The following is a 23,283-nucleotide window of genomic DNA, read 5'->3' as shown; positions in this document are numbered from 1 at the left end:
TCATAAAAAACATAAAAATTGCAAATGTAATAGGGTGCGTTTTTTTTTAAATTGCACTCTAAACATTACCAAAAGTTGCAAAAAAATACACCAGATCCAGGCTGGTAATTTTCACAGAACCATGCACACATTAGTGAGATTCGTGCATGGTTCTGTACAAAAAAGTGTGTAAAAATAAATAATCATACCCCCCCCCCCCCTCCCAAGCAAAACCAGCACCGGACTCATTGAGCCAGTCCTGTTTTTCCAAGTATGGGGGGAAACAGTGATGGGGTCCCCTCATATTTAGGAAACCAGCACTGGGCTCTTGGATCGGTCCTGCTCCCAAAAATACATTGGACAAAAAGAGTAGGGGTCCCCCCTTTTTTTTTTGAACTAGCACCGGGCAGCCAGGGAGTCATGCCACAGCCGGGGGGAATTTTTATACAAGGTCCCCCAGCCAAAACATGAATACCCTGGCTGGTCAGTCCTGGACGGGGTACCTGGGGGCTGTCCCCGGCTCCTCTGGGTGTGGACACTGGGCTGACTATTTTGCCGTTCATAAAATTAACTAAAATTTAAGACACTGCTCCAACAAAATGCCATGTCACCACACTCTCAACGGTCCGTTGACGCCCAGGCGCTGCGAGGTAATAATAGTTTAATTGTTTGTGCCCATGCCAGTATAAATCTGTGGAAATCAGCGAATAGTAATTGACAATTACTAGCCATTGTATGCTAAAAATTCTGTTCTTACAGTGCTGTGTAATAGAGGTGAAGAATATGTTTGCTAAAACAACATCATCTGTACACCCCACAAGATGTGTTTATTATCACTTGAGATCAGTTGTAGCAATAGTAAACTAATGCCTAGCTGAGCATACACATTGGGCGGTATTCAATGAGCCTGATTCGCCATGTTTTTATGGCGAATTTGTGCTGTTTGTCGAATTTCTGACTAAAACGGTGAATCACCCTATTCAATGACCACATGGCGAATACATTTCAAGGTTTTTTTCACCATAAATCACCGAGTAGCAATCGCTATCTTTTTATGGTGAAGTGGAATGTGAACTTTTAAAATAAAGTGTTTTGTTTTTTACATTTGGTGTCAAAAAATCAGGAATTTTATTCTGAGGAGGGGCATGCTATTTTTATTCATGTGCTGTAAGCACATGAATATATATTTAATTTAAAAAAAATATATATATATTTTTTTTTTACACAGCAGCCAGCAGGGGGTGCCGGAGCCGAGCCGCTCATTACATATTCATATATTCACTGCACCCGATCGTTACGATCGTGTGTAGTGAATATACGCTCCCCTGCTGGCACCCCCGGGGGGCAGCCTGTGCTGCCTGGCACCCGGGGAGCCCACCTACCCCCCACAAACGTTCTGGGGCAGGCAGAGAGACTACCATCTCTCTGCCTGGCACCGTCCTCAGGCTCCCTGCGGCAATCGCCGCAGGAGCTCATATTCGCCAGTCAGGGGCAGCGAGCCCCTGACACGTTGAATACCGGAGCCCGCCGGCTCCGGAACGTGGCGAATGTGCAGCGAATCCTAAAAAGGATTCGCTGCACCTCGCAGGTATTCTCATTGAATACCGCCCATTGTGTCTTATGTTTATTACAGACATACTGTACTGTACGCACAGCTGCATTCACCTCTTGAAGCTGTGTATGTTGTAGTGTAAGGTCTGTAAACTGTAAAATATGACTACGCAAACTTTATTTTTCATGGTCTTTTTATTGCCTGTTGCAATACTTGTTCCTTTACCACCCTAAACTGTACACACACACACACACACAGCTGATCATACTGGCAGAGTCCCTGCACAGCTTTCTATACATATGGCCAGGTATATCGCAGTGAGCCCTGTGATAACGCTATGTCAGGATGGTGTCATTATCACAGGGCTCACTGCAGTGTATTTTTTTTTTTTTTACAATTTTTCTGAACGTGAAAGTGTTGTAGCAATATTCAGTTACTAAATAGATGATAGACAATGGCTAAATCGATAGTTACTAGGTTGACACCTAATGGTCAACCAAGTAACTGTCTACTTAGACATTAACTATCATCTATACCGTAACCGAATATTGTTACAACACTTTCACATTCAGAAATGGTTGACAGTGACTAGGTCGACACCTAAGAATGGTGGACATTGACATAAGGTTGACACAAGCTTTAGGTTGACATGGAGATGGTCGACATGAATAAGGTCAAGGTTTTTGGTTTTAATGTTAGCCTATGTTGACAGGGACACCAGTATAAGTATACCACATCCCCTCGCTTGGCTCACTGCAGTCGCCATTAGGGTGGCCAATCCAGGGATCGGGATCGGCTGGATCCCGGGATTTGGCCCCAAAAACGCCGGGATTTCAATCCTGGGATTGGAGTTTCCAATCCCGGGATTTTGGGATTAGACTCAGTCTAATCCCGCATGCGCATGCGCAGTCTAATGCCGGGCAGCATCTGAGCTGGTGCTCATCAGCTGCCCGGCTTCTCCTGTCCCAGGCAGCGTGGCTCTGCGCAGCGTGACAACGTCAGAGGTCACACTGCGCAGGCCGCACAGGCTGCCGGGCACCAAAAGACCAGAACGCCCACCCACCCTGCTGCTGAGCGGACCAGGCAGAAGACCGCGGCCAGCCCGCTCACCTGCCCACCAGGCGACCAGCCCAGGCTGCATCAACCCAGGTCGTCCCTCCCACCCTGGCTCCATCTCCCCGTCTCGACCACCCGCTCCACGCATCTGCAAATAAAGATGCGGGGCGGCCTAGGCGGGTTTTTTTTTTATTAGGGAAGCCAATCCCGGGATCCCGGGAATCCCGGGATTGGGCATTTTTCAATCCCGAATTCTGGGATTGAAAAAATGCCCCGGGAGTGGCTTCCCTAGTTGCCATGCTCCGAGCACGAAGCCCACCTAGATAGTAATGTATGATAAACTTCATGTCAACGTAATTCATGTCGACCATGTCCATGTTGTCCTAGAGCTTGTGTCAACCTTCTGTCAATGTCAACCTAGTCTCTGAAAACCATTAGGGGTTGATCTAGTAACTGCTTCAGAAGACATTGTCGACCCAGGGACCGCATACCGCAATATTCAATGTGATGGGAATGTGGTCCTGTGAAGTGGGCTTTAAAATGACAGAACAACATAACAGTAATGACAGCGCTGATGGCTGTGTGAGTCCGAACAGAGGAACACTTAAATTGCTTTGACGAGCACCATCTAGTGGCGCTGGCATTATTTATTTATTTATTTATTAACAGTTTCTTATATAGCGCACACATATTACGCAGCGCTTTACAGAGCATAGTTATAATCAAAAACACATAACAAATTACATTACAAGACAGTTTTGGACAAGTACATGGTGAATATGGATAGTTGCATCAGGGGACAGGACACAGGCATGCAAGACACTTGTATTTAATACATCAGTGGTCAGGGAACAGGGGTAAATTACCCCCAAAAATAAAAATTATATTCCTGGGAGGGGGGGGGGGGGGGGGTAATGGACCGTCGCACTGCCGAGACACAGCCGGTCATGCATATTAATCTATACGCATGCCCGGCATTGTCTCCACAGCACGACCATCCATTACCCCCTGGAATTTCATTTGACTGCATATAGATTCTATAGATTCTATATGCAGTACGGATGGTGTAATGGTTAGCATTACTGCCTCACAGCACTGAGGTCATGGGTTCGATTCCTACCCTGGCTCTAACTATGTGGGGTTTGTATATTCTCCCTGTACTTGCGTGGGTTTCCTCCGGGTACTCCGGTTTCCTCCCACAATCCAAAAATATACTGGTAGGCTAATTGGCTCCCAACAAAATTAACCCTAGAATGTCTGTGTGTGTGTACATGTGGTAGGGAATATAGATTGTAAGCTCCACTGGGGCAGGGACTGATGTGAATGTTCCACTATCTCTGTAAAGCGCTGCAGAATCTGTGTGTGATATCTAAAACTGATAATAAATATATATGCATGCCTAGCTGTGTGTGTGTGTTACAGTTCTGTAGCGTACAAGGACCTGACACAGTGCAGTGCTTCAGGCCCTCGTGTATAACACGCTTCCCTGCGTGATGCCCCGGCCCCGCTTCCATGTCCACCCGCTTCTTCAGTAGAGTTGACTAGTTTCTGCGCTATCTCGGCAGTGCGCAGTCTGAACTGCCTCTGCGGCGCCGAGTTTATTTGCCTATTTATAGGCTCCTGTCAGTCTAAGGGAAAAAAAAATTGTATAGACTGTCACTATACCATCTTGTAATACTGACATTAATAGTTGCCTGAACGTCACATTATCAATGACTATACCACACACAGCCTGGCAGCTATTGATGATGATGATTACCATGTATGGCTGTAATTTTATACCACACACAGCCATACAGATGGTGTCACTCTCATTCGCCGTGTGACACCCTGCGCCAGAATGGAGCACGTGCATGTTGAGGAGCTCGCACGCCCAATTCTCGGCAATGGATGTGCGAGTGTGTAAGATGCTTGCGCATCCTTGTCCCGTCCCCTTCACCAGATTGCCATCTGCCAGAAACCTGCGGGTGGCAGTCTGGTGGCAACACTGCGAGCGGCCCCATCTGTACATTGTACACAAAAATTCCCCAAAGGCTTTAACAGTGTACTGCAGCATTCTAACAGGCCACACATAAATCCTTCATTCTTATCAAGAGTGTCGGCAGCTTACGGACTTCTACTAGAGCAGTATAAAACGGCCACTGACTGACAGCACATCCTGAATGAAGCAAAGTTTGAATGAAACTACAGCATGCCGAGATCAACTCTGCTTTTAACAAAGCTAATCCCTGGAAGCAGCGACATCTGTTCCGTAATGCTGTTTCATTATTTCTACCTTTCAGCTGCGCAATTATATTTGTTGGCAATTGGATTATACTCTGATCTTGCCCAAACAAGCTGACAACATGCTCATGCTCCCACACGATCCAGCTGCATATAACCTACAGGAGCTTTATGTTTAACCCTTTGAGTGCCAAGTGAATTTGTCAAAATCGGTGTAAAAATTGCCAAGCAAACCTTTTTTATTCATTATAATGACCTGCAACGTTTACCTTATATAGGAAATATTATCTTTTTTACACAACATTTTTTATTTGACTTTATATAACAATTGTGAGCGATGCTGGCGGTTTTAGCCCATATTTTGCAGATCTCTCGCAGAGATGTTGGCATTTTTAGCGGATAGTTTTGTACATCTCTCACAGAGATGTTGGCACTCAAAGGGTTAAGAAACAATAGTATTCCTATCAGGGGTACTTATGTATTAGCAGGGCGCCCGGCTACACTACACTGACAACGTACCTTAGGCTACGTTGTTAGCGAAGCCTAGCCGTGCGCCCTGCTAATATGTGCAGACTTAGTTAGGGCAGGCGGCGGGGCTTCACCGGCATGGTAGGCGGGATGAAGGGCAGGCGCCGGGGCTTTGGCGGCAGGGCGGCCGGGCTTGAGCGGCCAGGCAGAGGGGGGAGATACGGCCGGCAGGGGGGAGACACGTCCTGTGGTGGCAGCAATGGACGTCATTTAGCGTACTGCCGCTGGGGGTGCATCACATGGTTTCCCTGCTCCACCCAGGGGCACTACGCTAACTGCGTACATTGCTGCCACCGGGGACTGTCATGGAGGACGCCATTGCAGGGAGCTGAGTGCCGGAGGAGGTGAACGCTGCCGCCGGGGACATCGTTCAGGGTAAGTATAATGCACTGTACACACACACACACACTATACACACACACACAACACCCACTAACACAATCATATCCCCGCTATCCACGTCATAACCCCAGTGTCCACGTGGGCGTGGAGTTAATTCTGTAAGGTGTGCGCAGCGAGCCACCGAGCCCGAAGCGTGGCGAGTGCAGCAAAGCGGATACGCGTCCCTCGCGGGGCTCGCTGCGCTCGACATGCTACGGGCTCGGTGGATCGCTGCGCCCGCCACACTTTATAAAATTAACTCTACGCCCACGTGGGTTATGACGTGGATAGTGGGGATATGAACCATTATGTATTAGGACAGCTCCAACTAGGTAAATTATGTAGTTTACGTAAGTTACATAGTTTGCATAGCCAGCATAGTGGTGTATTGGTATTCTCAATACACAACTACGCAAACTACGTAATGGGCGCCCTGCTAATACATAAGTAACCTATCAGGTTAATAGCAAGGCTTAGAAACCCAGTTATATAAGAATGTCTAGATTCACAGCCGTGATATGTGCTAATGTAGTTGACTGTTGATGTTTCTATACTTAATGGATGTACTGTATGTGTGAATGTTCTTTAATATGCTTTTACATACTACCATTTCTGTGATAACATATAGTCAATGACATCTAATTAGTGTTTTAAAATTAAATTCTAACGACCAGTTATTTCCTTTTTTAAAGAATGAAGCAGATTTATCAAGTAGTGCAAAGTGTGGACAAGTAGAAAAGTGCAACCAATCAGCTGCTAACTATCATTTCTAGAATGTACTTGATAAATGCTAACTCAAAGCTGATTGGTTGCTATGGGCAACTTTTAAACTTGTCTCCACCCTTTCAACTGCTTGATACATCACCCCCAAAATCTCATAACTAATGAATATCTTATCAATAAATAATCACTTGTGCTTAAATCTTATTTGTAAGATAAATACCAGCCATGTTCTGTCTACCAGTAGTGATCCAACCTGCATCAGATCACTAACTTACCATCGGGTAGCTTGCATCTCCAAAGCCTGTTGCAGGACATCTCCGTCGGAAATCCCTGGCCTCGTTCCTGACCCTAAACAGCGGCAACACCCCTCCTTTTAATAAATGAATATGATCGCCAACTCGTCCCCACCCCACAATGGCAGCAAACTTTCAATCACTGACAGGTATGGGTAAAAACCAGACCCGGACAAGACCCCGGAATGCCGGACCGGACACTACAAGCTCCGGAATGCAGAATTTGATGCCTGGTCTGGAATTCCGGTGTCCTGTCCTGGGTGCTGCCTTGCGGCCTAGCAGCTCCTGATTGGCCGCTAGGCCGCAAGGCGGCCAATAGCGGCATTCGGGGGCGGAGCCGCACGATGTACACACAGTACCGTGCGGCTCAGCTGTTCGACTGGTTCGGCTTGTCGTTTTTTTTTTTTTGCCAAGACCCCCTTGGACTACGTCGCCCTGGGAAAGGTGAGTATGGTTTCCTTCCATAGGTTCCTCCATGGATTTCGTCGGACCCGGACGGCAACGGCGACAGCGACGGTCGACATGGAGCCAGAAGATGACACAGGACCAGAAGACCAGGACATCAGGACCAGGGCTACCTACGGGATGAAGATAGGTAAGTATCAGTATGTAAGGGCTTTGGATGTATTAAAGTTTTATTTTAAGTGTGTGTCAGTGTGTTTTATTTTACTATTTTTAATACAGTGGAACTGCAAGGGCCAGCGGGCCCTTTAATGCCCCGCAGGCTGGGACTTGTGGTTCTCCAAGTCCCAGCTTGCAGGGGAGGCTTGCTGGGACTCATAGTTCCCCAGTATTAGACAATAGTTTATTCTTTTTTTTACACTTTAATCAGCCCGGTGACCACCGCTCCAGGGTCACCGGGGACAGCACCAGGCTTCAGCCTGGTCAAGTAAGTCCTGGAGGGGGGGGGGACCCCTTCATTGGGCCCCTGGCCAGGCTGACTGGTCAGTAGGGTGATGTTTTGGCCGCGGGACCTTATATCATAAGTGTCCCCCGGCTGTGACATTACCCTGCTGGCTGGTTTGGCCTGGGGCTGGTTCTTAAAATACGGGGGACCCCTAGGCATTTTGTCCCCCGTATTTTGGGAACCAGCCCCGGACCTGGAGCCTGGGGCTGGTTGTTAAAAATCAGGGAACCCCTATTTGTCGGGTTCCCTGATTTTTAATTACCGGCCCCGGCTCCTTCAGCCTGGTGCTGGTTACAGCTGTGGGGGGGACCCCACGCCGTTTTTTTATTTTTATTTAATTTTTCTATTTTTTTTTACACTCTGCAGCCTGCACGGATCTGACTGATCCGTGCAGACTGCCTGTACGAATTCGTATTAGCGGCCGTATATATGGCCAGCTAATACGAATGGTTACACCATCGGAGGGTTACAAAGCAGTCGTATCTGACTGCTTTGTACATTCCCCTCCGGAACACGACTTTGCATACGATTGAAACAGTCGTTTGCCGTCGTAGGGAAAATACTAATACGAAAAACTAGGTTTTTCATTTTAGTAAATTTCCCCCTTTATGTCAAATCACATTTTTCTTAGCTAGGGCTGTACACTGGGCTATACGGCAGGGGTGTGACCGGGACTCAGTGGTGCAAGTATGACTTTGGCAAGATAAAATTTCATGTGTAGTAAAGTCATAGTCATTGCTATATTATGTGTCCATATTTCCCTGTGAAATCTCGTTAATTTTTTGCATTGTTCATATTTGCAATTCAAATGTTTATATTTTCATTTGACATAGAAGAATCTCTCATCACTGCCTAGTATACAGCTGCCACTGCAGAATATTATTGTCACATTTGCGAAATGTCTTCTCAGTTCCTGAGGGCCAGCTTCATGTCAGGAAAATATCTGGTCTAAGCTGAGAACCATTTCCTGCAGTAGATAAGGCAGACTTGTGAATTAATCATAAGTCAAATGAAACAACTTTATTTGTCATTTGTTAACATTTTTCATACTTGACTATGTGGCAGAGACTCCTATCAATACCAGTGTTGCCACTAGTTCTCAGAGAACTGACATCCTGCAAATCAGTCCAGCCAATCGCATGCCCCTCACCTGCAATCCTGCTGTATGCAGCTCCTTACAACACTCATCTTTCTCATTCAAATATGGAATAGAAGGGGAAATAAGATTAAGTATTTTATCATCCCTGTTGCTAACATTACACACAGCGAATGAAACCAGTTGACGAGAAAGTAGCCTATGGGCAGTAGGAACTAGTGACAGTAAGCGGCTACTGTAGTCTTTATTGGTTACTGGACTTTTGTGTGCTTTGTAATTGCATTACATAATAGTCCTAATTCAGGTTGGCCGGCAAAAGTAAAATCTCTCTCTAATGGACAAAACCATGCTGCACTCCAGGTGGGGCAGATGTAACATGTGCAGAGTCAGTTACATTTGGGTGAGGTGTGTTCAAACTGAAATCTAAATTGCAGTGTAAAAATAAAGCAGCTAGAATTTACCCTGCACAGAAACAAAACAACTCACCCAAATGTAACTCTCTCTGCACGTGTTACATCAGCCCCACCTGCAGTGCACATGGTTTTGTCCATTAAAGTAGGAGTTTGCTTTTGCAAACCAAAATGAATCACCTCCCATATCAATAGTTAATTATTTTCATCTTTCCAGAAAAACTGGCAGATAACAATCAGCTTTATAATTACCATATAACTAGGTGGCTCGTGTGAAAATGTTGCATGTGAATGGACCAAGAGTCACATTTTAACTTCATTTTTTAAATAAACATTACAATGTCAATTCTATATTAACAATTCGTCAGAAGTGGAGAACTTCATCTTTAAAATGGTGCCTCATTTATCGATTCTGGTTAAGTATGAAGGGAGAAAAAGGGATCGTCACCACAAAACACCTTCTAGAAATAATATATACAATTCCACTGAGCCGGCATTCTGTATGTAATAGACATATACTATACACAACTGTACTAACATTTGTTGCTAGATATCCCTGAATTTCTGTTGAGAAAAGAAGAATAAAAAAAATTATTGAAAGTCTTTAATGGAAATCTAATGGAGTTGGACAATACGTATTTGTATTGCATTAATGTATCCGTGCTTCCCAGAGACCTATACTCAATAATAATGATATAATGTGCATCTAGAAACATACAGTATATTTATGATGCTAGATAAAGAGGCTCAGTCCAGCCAGTTACTTACAAGTGGTTGTTCCACCCTGGATTTTCCAAACTGGGAACTTGTTTCTGTCTTCCCTGAGCATCACCTTCTATGATAAAGAGTCGATGACCCTGACCCAGTTGGTATCACTGTCACTGTTTCCCAAGTCTGTGAGTGCAATGTAGGAGGACCTTTACAGAAACAGATGCCAGCATCTCGTCATGTAGGAGTCATGTTCCTGGCACTATAATGTGATCACTGCTCTAGAAAACTGTCAGGCGCATGTTTAGAAACAAAGTTGCACTCTGAAGAAAAAGTTTTCTATATCTATAACAATCTTTTTAAGTGACATTAAAAATGAAAGCATTTAATACAAACATTGCTCCATTGTTTTGTTTTGTTCCTTGCTCCTCTTTAGCCACTAACTTATCAATATACGGTAAGGGAAGTATGCATCAAAACATGGCAGATTGTTGGCATTAGCTTAGTGTCTGTGGGGCAGATTTATTAAGCGTGGTGAAGTGATAAAGTGAAGTGAAGTGATAAAGTGATAAAGTGTCTGGTTTATAACATCGGCCAATCAGCTCCGAACGAAAAAATGACAGGTAGGAGCTGATTGGCCGGTGATAAAAACCAGACACTTTATCACTTCACCGAGTTTAATAAATCTACCCCTGTGTTACTAAACAATAGGCATTGTTAAAATTAATCTCTGTAATATCAATTTCAACTTTATCATATATTTTATAAATTAAACATAGTGAAGCCACACTTTGGGGCATATTTAACAATCATTCGTTATTAGAATTTCTTATCATGGCTATTAATTGCAATCAGAAGTTAACATTCTCTAAAAGTATACATTTTTTTTCATTATCCACTTGTGTAAAGATAAGGAAATAATTGCAAAAGCAATAGGTTCTCTTCTGTCATGGGTGTCAGGGTTGTTCTGCCCGTCTGTGGTCACCAGACCACATATGTGCAAGGGCCATTGCTGGATTCCTCTCCCAATAATTTGTGCAACACAATAGTCATTAGGCTACTACTGTATAGGGTAACACCATCTGGAGATGACATAGGAACTTCTGCAGCCCCTATAGAAACCTATAGCAGATATAGGAGATATCTGATGTGGACCATCATTCAAAAATTTTGGGAATCCTTAATATTCATGGATATATTATTTTCCAGGAATATCCCACAGATATTATTTGATAAATAGACCTCCTTATATATAATTTCTACCTGTTATATTGATAAATAATTTGTATTAATTTACTGACCATTAAGCAACTAAGCTTACCATAAAAATTAATTATTCTTATTTAGGATAAATCACTGAAGTAGGTTGAGTGAACAATGCTAGTACTCACCATCTCTCCTTGGTTTGTTTCTTCAGGATGTCATTATCATTTATAATGCAGAGCAGTGTACCATTACAACCAGAGCACTTTGACACATGTATTGCAATGAGCAGACAGGCTTGGAAACTCCTCTCTGATCTCCGCTTTGTCCGTAAGATCCTCATAGCCAATCTGCCTTCACATGACATGCAGAAAACTTTTTTGCAAAGCAAAGAAACATGTTTAAAGGAGGCTTAAGTCGATATTTAAAGAACAAAAATTATCTCGTTTTAAATCTGCTTTTGTAACGGCAATTGGTAGGCAGAGAAAAGGACACAGAGTGAACGGAGCACCTGCAGTTCCAATATGTTATAAACAAACAATACAACAAATGGGTAGTTAGAGACAGAAAAAAAGAAAAAATCTAATTTAAATAACCAAATTAGTGTTCTGGTTCAGTTTGTGAAATGACAGGATTCAGTATGTGGCTGTACTTTAAACTATATATTTTGTACATTTGAATATTAACTGTAGTGTAAGATCAGAAATGTGAAAGCTCAAATAGATGGAGTAAAGTGTTGGAAAGGGCGGTTCTTCCCTATTTATTGCAAATTAATTTGATGCATCATTTGTATTTATCCTTCAATATATTGGCTGAAGAATACACTGTATTATTTGTCTTTATTTGATTATTAGATGACCCCGATGATCTAATTTTTCCGTAAAATGATTTATTGCATTCCTAGAAGATTAAAATGACACCGTATAGCATATATGTGTCGTACAGTGTGTAACCATTAGTCCATTAGTAACACAGATGATGGTTTTTCCATTGAAATCCTGGGACCGATGTTGTGTGATTTTTATGAATGTTTCTCCAATGTATGCTCACCTAGCTCTTTTATTTACAGGGAGCAAATATTGACAGTATGGATAACGAGTTGCGCACACCCCTTCTCTTAGCCACTTCATGTTCTGCCTGGAAAACTGTTAATTTACTTCTTGAAAAAGGTAACGATCAATGCTTCATCCATTGTCGTTGTGCAAAGCTTCACTTTGTCAATTTTAACCTAATTCCCATTTGTGATGAATTAGCAGATAATGGGGCAGATGTATTAAGCTTTAACAAGAGATAAATCCATGGGTGATAAGGAGAGATAAACGTGCAGCCAATCACCTGCTAACTGCCATGTTACAGCCTGTGTTTGAAAAAAGTCAGCAAGGAGCTGATTGGATGGACGTTTATCTCTCCTTATCACCCTTGTAATTATCTCTTGTTAAGGCTTAATACATCTGCCCCATTGCATTACCATAAGTTTAAGGAGAAAAAAAGATAACTCTTTTTTTGGGGGCACTAACTTTTATTTAATTATTTTTAATTATTTTTTATTTATTGCATTACCATTCAGTTTCAATAGTTTGATCAGCGTTATTCATGGAAATTGTCTTTACATCTTCAACTCACACAGATTTACAGAATGAGGTGGAATGTAAAATGTAAGAAATAGCTAATACGAAGCACTTACTATACTATGAGCTAGATTTATCAAAGCTTGGAGGGAGAAAAAGTTAAGATAAAGTACACGCCAATCAGCTTCTAACTGCCATTTTACAGTGAGTGTCTGGAAAAATAGCAGTTAGAAGCTAATTGTTTGTTTACTTTGGGATAGATGTATGAAGCAGTGATAAGGGAGGAGAAGTGAGCCAGTGGAGAAGTGCCCCCCGGGAACCAATCAGCACTGAAGTAACATATATAATTTGCAGAATATAAAATTATACAGAGCAGCTGATTGGTTGCTATGGGCCATTTCTGCTCTGACTCATTTCTCCTCCCTTTTACATAAATCATCCCATTTATCTCTCTAAGGGGCAGATTTATTAAGCTTGGAGAAGAGATAAACTGGAGATAAAGCGGAGAAAGGGTAAAAGGAGATAAAGCACCAGCCAATCAGCTGTGATTGAAAAAATCATTTGGGAGTTGATTGGCTGCTTTATCTCCTTTTACCTTTTCTCCACTTTATCTCCAGTTTATCTCTTCTCCAAGCTTAATAAATCTTCCCCTAATCTTTGATACTTCTCACACCAAGAATTTTTTTTTCTTGCAGCGTAATATTTTAAAAAAATCTTAGTATCAAGTAAAATACCAAACTGGGTTTGCTACAGTAGCAATAAACAAATCTGTGCAAACAGTTCTAAAATTCTACCAAATGTTAGGAAATTTCAAGTTGCATAATAATTGGTGAATTGGACCAGATACACAGATTACTTGGAGAATACATTTATTGCCCAAGAGAACCAGGACAGGTGTAGAACATTGAATCTGAAGGAGCCAATCATCAAGGATCAACAATTGTGACATAGCTAGTCCCCATCTGACACTCATTCTTCTTAGATTGTCCCCGGGCATGGCATTTTTAATGTGTCATTGTCATTGTGACTTCACTTATCAGTAGCCTGCGCCCTAAACTATTTAATCTTCATCTTTATTTCCATCCTTGGGATATTTACATTTTACACACTAAAGGGGCATATACACGGTGTGATTCTGGCTATGGAAGATTTTGACAATGTAACTTCGCCTTTAAGTGCATGAAGCCGATTTTGGCCACATGCACTTGTGATTTCTGACTACAGTATGTGCTGTTTGACCTATAGCCAAATAAATAGTAGTCAAAATAGCTCTATATTGACACCAATAGATCTGTGTCCAGCTATTATTCAGTAACTCAAATCAAGAAGGTGTTCATATACCTGGTATTATTGCTTTGTATCTTGACGGGTGTATTTTTGACAATGCTCTGGGGTGAATAGAGTCCTAAGTCTAGCCTGGATTAAAAATGTACTCAGATAAACCCACATATCCAATTTAATGGATGTAATTTGTATACATGCAAAGCTATTGTATCTGTGTTCCATTTTCGGGTAACATAACCTTACAGATAAAATGACATACAGTAGACACCTTATTTTCATAAACTGTATGTGATATGGGTTCTAGCAGCACTGATGAAGAAGAACCATGCAACTACTGTAGGTGCAGCTGCCCTTCATATAATAAGACAGATTAGGCGCTCTCATTGCAGGGAATACTCATTTCTCCACATTTCCTTTATAACTATATCACTAGGCAAATTCCATCTTCATATGCATTGCTAATTATGGTTTTTCCGGATGTTTATAAAATATTTTGTGGGAAATTATTAATATTGGGATTTTACATCCTACTGGTGGGATATAATTGGCTATTTTCTACCTTTCTGAGCATATACATGGAGAACCTGGATGCATACCTTTCAAATTTATAGAGAAGGAAGGCGGGACATTAGGAAGCGCGGCCTAGGATTTTCGTCATTCTCGTGAGGCTACGCCCTGTTTTCACCGCTGTGCGGGCATGGATAGCGGCACCATGCTGGCCAATCCTCAGCCTCTCTGCTTGCGGGTGACAGCGGGGACTCCCAACTGCCCATTCCACTGCGGGACACTGCCGCCCAAAAAATGGGACGTTCCAGCGGACTATGCGCATGCGCAGACCCCCACCGTCAGGACTAATCCAGATTTGGACCTGTGCGAACCAGTCTGAATAGCCCCTAATTTATTATCAGAAAAGTGTTTGATCCATTTTACAGTATATACTGTATATATTTGTTTTTTCCTTGGAGCATTACATCAAACCACAGATGGAGCAAGCCTCATATAGCTTCTTCTATGTCTATACATGTCGGGGTGGGACGAGGTTGACATCACCAAGCCCCACCCCCATGACAGTCATGGTTAATTTGCGGGTCCGTGGATCGGGAAGGGACTAAAATGAAGCAAAATGATGCAATTTGCTGCATTTTAGCCTCTTAGGGGGAAGCGGGGGCTGCAGCGATAATGCAGGAGACTTGCTGACCTCCCTGGGGCGGGGGGGGGGGGGGGAGGGGGGGGGGGTTGGAGAGTATGCAAGTATGGTCACAGGTGCAACTTGGTGGGCACTAGCATGCGCTATGAAGCTATGATGAGCCTGGCTACATCTGTGTATCCGCAAACTTTATGAAATATTAATACTTGTGTATACATGTTATACAATGCTAATCACTTACAGTATGTGCACAATCTATAGCACAGTATTTATTTCCAGTGGAGGTTATACGGTGACTCCTTTTAAAAGCACATGACCCATTTCAACAATCATTTCTTCATTCACCTTTCTGTGAAATGACACTAAGCAAACATAATAACTGTTGCCAATGCAGACTTTGACGTAATCTTCTGTAGGTAAAACGGTCTTTGATGTGTGTATTTACTTCGTACTTTGACATATGTTAATATACCATATGCCAGGGGTTCCCAATCTTTTTAGAATCATGGCACCCTAGAGTACCACAATTTTTTCACGGCACCCCTAGGCCCAAAAAATATATATATAAAATTAAGTATATTGTGTTTATATATGTGCTTCTAAGGTTCAGTTATGTGGTAAAGGGCAGGATTTGCTTCTGATTGTACACATATTTATGATTGGCAGCCACCAGCACTGGTTTTGTCCATAAATAATTGATCATAAATAATTTGAATGGTCCTGGATGACCAACCCGAGGCACCCCTGCAAGTGTCCCGAGGCACCCCAGGGAGCCGCGGCACACAGTTTGGGAACCACTGCCATATGCCTTTTACAAGTAATTCTTGAAAATGTAAGCAGGGTCCTTCTATTTATCTTACAGGCAAGCCTGGTGTATGACACATTAGAAGGCAGAACAGAAATGGGATTATTGTTATTATTAATATTATTATAATTATAGTTTATTTATATGGCGCCACAAGGGTTCCGCAGTGCCTAACAATACATAAATGAGCAAAAAACTAATTGTTACATTTTTTATTCTTTAACTAGTTAAAAGCCCACATTATCTAATATCCTTTCACTTTGAGTGGTGACAGTTTTTTCCCCACTTTGAGCTGTGACTGTTTTTAGGCCACAATCTCTCCACTCCACCCCCAGTATCTGCTCCTACCTCCAATCACAGCTCCCTCTCTACATATCCAGCAAGTTTGAAACAGATCAGTGTCCCTGAAAAAATTGCTTTCACTTTTTAAGGAGTCATTTGGTCCTTCGAGTGGCCTCTAGTGGTCACATCTGGTACCCACTGTTACACTAATGCTTCTCAACTAGAACGCCATGACAGCTACTTATATGGCTTCCTTCTTTCTTCAGACCTTTGTCATTGCATGTCATGATGTGAACAATTTAGTCACAATGTTCTTTTTTCTCAGTTATCATAAAATAACTATCACAGAACACTGAGATCATATACAGTAGACAGTACATAGAGATCTTTCTATAATTCACTAAGGGGGAATTCAATTATCTACGGGAGTTGCTGCTGAGTTTTAGGGCTCGGAGATTTTCAGTTACTACAGTAGATAATTGAATAGCTTTGGACACTTAACCTGTCAGCTAAAGCTCTGCTGCAGGTCCTGTGACTAAAGTAACCACCACCTACTCTAAAAGATAGACACAAATAGATAGATCAAGATGACACTTCCTGCTACATCATGAAAAGTGGCCTGTATTGAGCTAATACTGCATCTATCATAACGAATGTGAGGATTGATTGAGGATTAACCCTCTCCACTGTACCCTAATCCTCAGCTTCTGGTCTGCACAGAATGTCAACATTTCACATCTCAGCATTTCAGATGTCGACATTCTACATATGTTGACATTTTCAATATTCAGTGTTGACATTTCAACAATGAAGACAAAATAACTGTCGACATTGTTAATATTAAATTGTAAATATTGACAATATGACTATATCCCATCAGTTTTTCTCCGCTGCCTGGAGGCAAGATATATATTGCTGACACATATATTTCGCATACATATTTCAAAACTCCACAGAATTTTAAACTCACAGTTGAGGAGAGGTGCACTCTTAGGTGCAGGAGCCCAGAGGCAGATGACTCCACTGCCTCCCTGAGTTCTGCCTCTGCATCCCATCATATATACATATACAATATATACATACTACTTTCCAGCCTGTCAAAATGAAGGCACAACATAACAGTAATTTAGGGGAATTTATTCACTTGTGCTGAAATTTAGGAAAAAAGCAGCAATTCTAATTGTCGGAGTTGGCAATTATCGGCTTTTAAAGAACAGGGTTAGTACAGGAAACTCCGTGGACTTCTTAAACTATCAGAAAATAGCTTAAACATTTTTTGCCTTCCATTCATTTAATTTATTTTCATTTAATTTCATCCTTAACTCTTTTGCTTGCTATCTTTGCCCTTCCTTCCTTTTTAGTGCTCTAAAAAACTTCTAACATAACACTAATTACTGTGTGTGCCTGGACAGAGAAACAATTGAATTGCTTCTTCAGGCACCATCTTAAAATGAAAAGACGTGATGTTTCGTATTACAACCAATCAGATTCTGTCTTATCATTTCTCTATTGCATCCTAGAAAATGATAGACAGTATCTGATTGGTTGCTGTGGGCAAACTAACCTCTTTTAATTTTTAAAAACTTTAGCCTATCCTCTTGATCTTGCCAGAGACCTTTTTTGAGACATGTTCAAAGCCACATAGTTCCATAAGAAATAAAAATACATCTCTAAAATTGCCTGTGATGAGACCAAAACATTATCTGAAACCTGTATGAATTTTGACATACTGTATACCACCAGTACAATATATTTTAATTCGCAGTAGTGCTTTGCAATGTCTTAGTGACATTATATATAAGCCTCGTTATAACCACCATTATTGATGTAGCAGCATTTATTTGGCAAGATATACATTACCAGGCTTCAAAAAGTGATCACATGAAGAGATAAGCAGCCAGCCAATCAGCTTTTAACTGTCTTGTTACAGACTGGGTTTGAAAAATTACAGATAGGAGTTGATTGGCTGGTTGTTTATCACTCTCCTTTCCTGTCTTGATGCATATGGTCCATTGGGCAAATGTATTAAGCCTTAACAAGAGATAAATTCAAGGGTGATAAAGAGAGATAAACATCCAGCCAATCACCTGTTAACTGCCATGTTACAGGCTGTGTTTGAAAAAAGTCAGTAAGGAGCTGATTGGCTGGATGTTTATCTCTCTTTATCACCCTTACATTTATCTCTTGTTAAGGCTTAATACATCTGCCCCATTATCCTGTATTTTGAAATTAGCACTGTAAAGATGTTAGTCATCCATTATATTTATATCATATCATTTCACACTACAATTGGCTCAATAAACTCACTTTATAATAAATGTCCCATTCTAGAAGCCGATGTGAAGCTGACAGACAACTTTGGACGGAATTTTCTTCATCTCACCGTATTGCAGCCCGGAGGTTTGAACAATATCAAAGACGACTTCCTGCAGGTACGTTATATCACGTAACACATGACATCCTGTCACGCATATTTTGTTGTTTGAAATTCTATTTAGTTTTTTCCCCATTTTTATGTATTAGAGGAAGGACATCAAAGAACTTGTAAGCGATGAAGACGCAGATGGCTGCACCCCTCTACATTACGCCTGTCGCCACGGTGTCCCAAATTCTGTCAACAACTTACTTGGTCTCAATGTGTCTCTGTATTCCAAGAGCAAGGATAAAAGATCAGCTTTGCATTTTGCTGCTTGGTGAGCTTTATTGTATTGGAAATAAACGTTACAGGGAGCATTGGTAGGCAGTGGTGGCCATTCTGAGAAAGCTACTATAATTGTTAAATATGAAATTTTGTGAGTTTTTTTATATATATTTTTTAAGAAGTTCACTAGTTTTTTATATATTTCTTTATGCAAAGTCCTTTTTTTGGGGAAACAAAAATCCAGGAGGCACCTGGTAATTATTGGCTTGTGATAAGTAAGATTTGAATATATAAATGTGAGTGCAATTTTAAAAGCTTGCTTCTATATTTATTTGGCATACTACACCATGGAGGCGGTTCTGTTTTTTTTCTGATGGAAATATAAGCAGGTATATTAATGCCTGCAGTATGGGGTAGAGTGGGCCAATAATTATCCTGCAAAGTTTATTCTTAAAGCTAAAGGGTAATTTAGATAAATAACATCCATGCTTTAACTTGGTGAAGAAATCCAGCAACTTTTGCATTAGAAATCTGGGTTATTTTATTGTTAATGTAAGTTTATTTCAGATGTGTAACAAAAACTTTCTGGGCCTTATAACAAAATATAGAAGGGGCCCCTGACCTAATGATTCTTCAGAGGCACCTCGCTATAGCAGTTATTAAATTGTATGCCCAATAATAGTGCTCTAGTTCATTTTCAGAACCATAGTATTGCCCTATTTAATAGTATGCCCCTCAGTTGTGCCCTAGTTTATTTTCTGAACGATCGACATGTAATTCCTAATTTGACCTCACATAATAGGGCTTCCAGTACACATTATGCTGTGGATTATTTACAATTCACATTATGACATACAGTGTCCCCAGTTCATATTATGTCACAGTATAGTGCCTCCATTTCATATTATGCCACATTAGAGTGCAGATCAGATGATGACACATCACAGTTCCCTCCAGTACTGTACATATTGTTCAACAGTAGCCTCCAGTTCAAATCATGTCAAATTACAGTGCCCCTTACATAACATCCACTACATATACCTCTCACTCAAAATGTAGCATCACACAGTTCAGGCTGGGCAATGAATCAGACCTAATTGCTTAGCAAGAAAATTTGGGAAATTAGTATGTAACTTTATAATCTGGGCCCCGGTAAGCCTCTAGATCCCCTAGCAATGTCATCCCTTTCACCCTCTATAGCAGGGGTGGGGAACCTCAGGCCCGGGAGCCTTATGCGGCCCCCGTAGCCGGTCTGAGTGGCCCTCCCACCCGCCTGGCGGCTTTGCCTGGAGTTAAGTACAGGGGCATTCTCAAAGAGGTTGGTAGTTCTCATGAGATTCCTCTTAATCAACAGCAGCCGGAGACTGTCAGTCCTAGTCAGCGGCAGCTGCCGGAGTGTGGGACGGCTGCAGCAGGACAATTTGTAAGATAAATTTTTACATATGGCCCCTGAAGGATTTTTTCCCCCCATACAAACGGCCCTTGGCACAAAAAAGGTTCCCCACCCCTGCTCTATAGTTATGTATATGGCTTTTCCCCAGTACATGGTGAAGTAGTGATGCCTTTGATCAAAACAAAAAACATTATACACACTTATACAGTATCTCCATCTTTGAAAGCACTGAGATTCAGTTTAACATTATAGCGGTGGTGTTACATTTCATAGCAACCCCTTGGCACTGAGAATGCATGTACACTCATACTGCCTTTCATTACTATAGCTATGGACGTTACAACACATGCGAGCGGCTCCTGAGGTTTGTGCCGGATGCCAGGCTACTCAATGATGGAGATGCCAAAGGACTGACTCCTCTGCACCTGGCTGCACAAAATGGACATGACAAAATTGTTTTCCTCCTATTGAAAAAGGGAGCCCTTCTTTTAAGGTAACAGCAGCCCACCCTATCCAACTATCTAGAAGAAAAAGAAATTTCCACCTACCTGTAGGTGGAAATATACAGGTGCTGGTGGTATGTGCTGTTGTACTAGCTGCTCACACCCTGTTGGGGAGGTCAGCCCCCAATAGGCCAAGAAAAGGAAAAATAAAAAGTATGGTGGAGCGCTGAATTTTGCTATATAAGCAATGCAATGGTTATAATCAATTGGGTATCACATAAAAAATATTTATTTTATACTAGCACAAATGCATATTAACGCTTAAAGAATATAAAAATATATATAAATAGAATTGCATATATACATATAGAATAAAATGCACTCTAGTGGTAAATAGGTAAAGGACATGAAACAATAAATTTGTGGTCAATCTCACTTGTTCCTATTGTACTCTCCTCTGGATGGTTACTGGAAAGCTCCCTTATTGTCCATAATGAAACTGGTGCAATGGGTGTCCATAAACCTGACAGGGGGCCGATTGTCTTTTGTCCACTTGTGAGAGGTGAGTTGGAATAAAGTCTCTCAATCTGGACAGGCTCCGGTATTAGCAGGTGGTGGTATCCCAATAGATAGTCTAGTTGTTGAATGGAAAGATGGATTGTCCAAATGGGGGAAAAACAGATGGGAGAGCTGGTCCAAGTGAGAAGGGAATTGTAGTCCAATGTCCAATATCAGAGTTCTGCTGTACTAACGCGTTTCGTTGTGTTCTCACAACTTTATCAAAGGTATGCCAGTAGTGGGCTAGTCAGGGTTTATATACTGTTAGACAGGAAGTACATAATTTGACATCTAGTCAATTACCCAATTGATCAAAAAGTTTAAATAAACAATGATATCTATCTACCACAATCTGGAAAATACTGTGTAGATATTTGAATAACAGGAGGCAGTCAAAATAAAAAAGAAATGTATTTAAAAACACATATACATCATCTAAAATACGCATGGAAGTTAATCCTAAACCCCACTTCCGGTAGCCGCAACGCACGCCGCGCTCAACTTCCGGTCGTTGAAACGCAACCTGCGTCCGGCTTCCGGTTTTGGTGAGGCATCAATAACTCAAATTTATATGCTGTTCAACAGACATTTAATAAACCAGGCTGTCTAGTCGGCATAGTAACGTTACATATAGTGATATATTACAATCATGGAGCAGGGGGCCGGGAGTAGGGAAATGACAATATTCATAAGTAACGCCGGCATACTGCGCCGACGTCACTTCCGGCTACGTCACTAGGCGACGTAGGTGTCTCAACCTAATCATGGTCTTGGGCATGAGTATTTTATGGGCGTGGTTCAAAAGGTCGACAGTGTAAAGGCAAGTGTCTAAGTCGATCTCAAATTGGCGATATGCACAAGGTTGCCATGTAAAAGGTTGACACTTTGTTAAGGTCGGCACAGAATTGGGTGACACAAGTTATTTGTATATTGGTTGTCAAATTGTAGGTTTGAGCACATGATACCCCAATTAGTGTACCATGTCCCCTTGCATGGCTCAGCATGCTTCGAGCAAGTTGTCTCGCTCTGCTGGTGACACGCTCGGAACAAATTACATTCCTAATCATAGTTCATGTGGATGGTTGTAGAAATACAAAAAATTCCAAAAACCTTTTGTCATTTCAACAATTTGAACCTATATACCATTTGACAGTCTCAACCCTATACATATTGATGATATGAGGCAGTATTCAATCCGTCGGCGAGGGGGGTTTGTGCGTTGAGGATGGGTTGTTTTTGGCGAAGATCGCTGAAAACAAGCTTTTCTCGCTGGCTGCTTTTTGTATGAAATGTTCTGGGGAAATCCTCGCCATCAGAGGACGGAGAGGATTCCCTTAAATTTGCGAGGTTCGCCGTTACATTTTGTGGCAAGCCCCACTGTTTGGATGGCCGTATTCGCCATTTCCACCTCTATGAAAAGAACCAGTGAGGTGGAAACGGCTAATGAAGGGGGGGGGGGGGGGGGGAGTTGAATACTGATGGTGAGCTATGACGGTGAGCTATCGGCACTGCTCACCAGCATAGCTCGCCATCAGACCATTCAATATACCCCATGGTGTCAACCTACTGACTGTCGTCGCTTTTGACTATGGTCTGACAGTATCTTGCAGACACCAAATTTTTTTTAGAGAATTTTAATAAAAATTTGCATTGATCATCACAAGGTCAATGTTCTTCATTGACATGAAGAAGTGTGTAATATGTGTACTAGTATATGCGGTTCTCTTCCTGTAAGTGGGAATCTTTCAGAGTTCTCTCTTATGTAATAATGTTCAAAAAGGATAATTGTAAACTTTTGATTGAGTGACCATTTATTATTGTAAATGCCACATTAGTTTTACTAATGTCTTCTATGATTCATTGCTATAAAGTGACCATCGTGGATGGAATGGCTTACACTACGCAGCCTTTGGAGGCTATGCCCGTACAATCAAGACTCTTTTGGATACCTCTACTGCCCTCATGGATAAAGTAGACAAAGAAAAGGTAAAACTCATTTATTCTGTGATATGTGAGTAAACAGATTTTTCCATTTTAAAATAAAATCTGGTATATATTTGGGAAAGCTTCTATGGTGATTTCTTGGGTAATGTATGTACCTTC

General features: G+C 41.7%; 1 protein-coding gene across 3 annotated transcripts in view; it reads left to right on the top strand.

Annotated features, from left to right (window-relative positions):
- The window catches only part of TRPA1 (transient receptor potential cation channel subfamily A member 1), a 121,996-nt gene that overhangs the window by 56,592 nt on the left and 42,121 nt on the right, over window positions 1–23,283 (top strand). For all 3 annotated transcript variants that reach the window (XM_083187247.1, XM_083187248.1, XM_083187246.1), the window contains exons 10-14: window positions 12,129–12,228; window positions 18,477–18,577; window positions 18,669–18,838; window positions 20,508–20,672; window positions 23,052–23,166. In XM_083187247.1, coding sequence (XP_083043373.1) covers window positions 12,129–12,228; window positions 18,477–18,577; window positions 18,669–18,838; window positions 20,508–20,672; window positions 23,052–23,166 — 651 coding nt within the window. The remainder of the gene's footprint in view (window positions 1–12,128; window positions 12,229–18,476; window positions 18,578–18,668; window positions 18,839–20,507; window positions 20,673–23,051; window positions 23,167–23,283) is intronic.

This window comes from Crinia signifera, chromosome 5 (assembly GCF_055691185.1).
Source record: "Crinia signifera chromosome 5, ASM5569118v1, whole genome shotgun sequence".
In the NCBI taxonomy this organism is placed as follows: Eukaryota; Metazoa; Chordata; class Amphibia; order Anura; family Myobatrachidae; genus Crinia; species Crinia signifera.
Note: the sequence above shows the minus strand (reverse complement) of the source record. Positions and strands in the feature narration are given on the sequence as shown.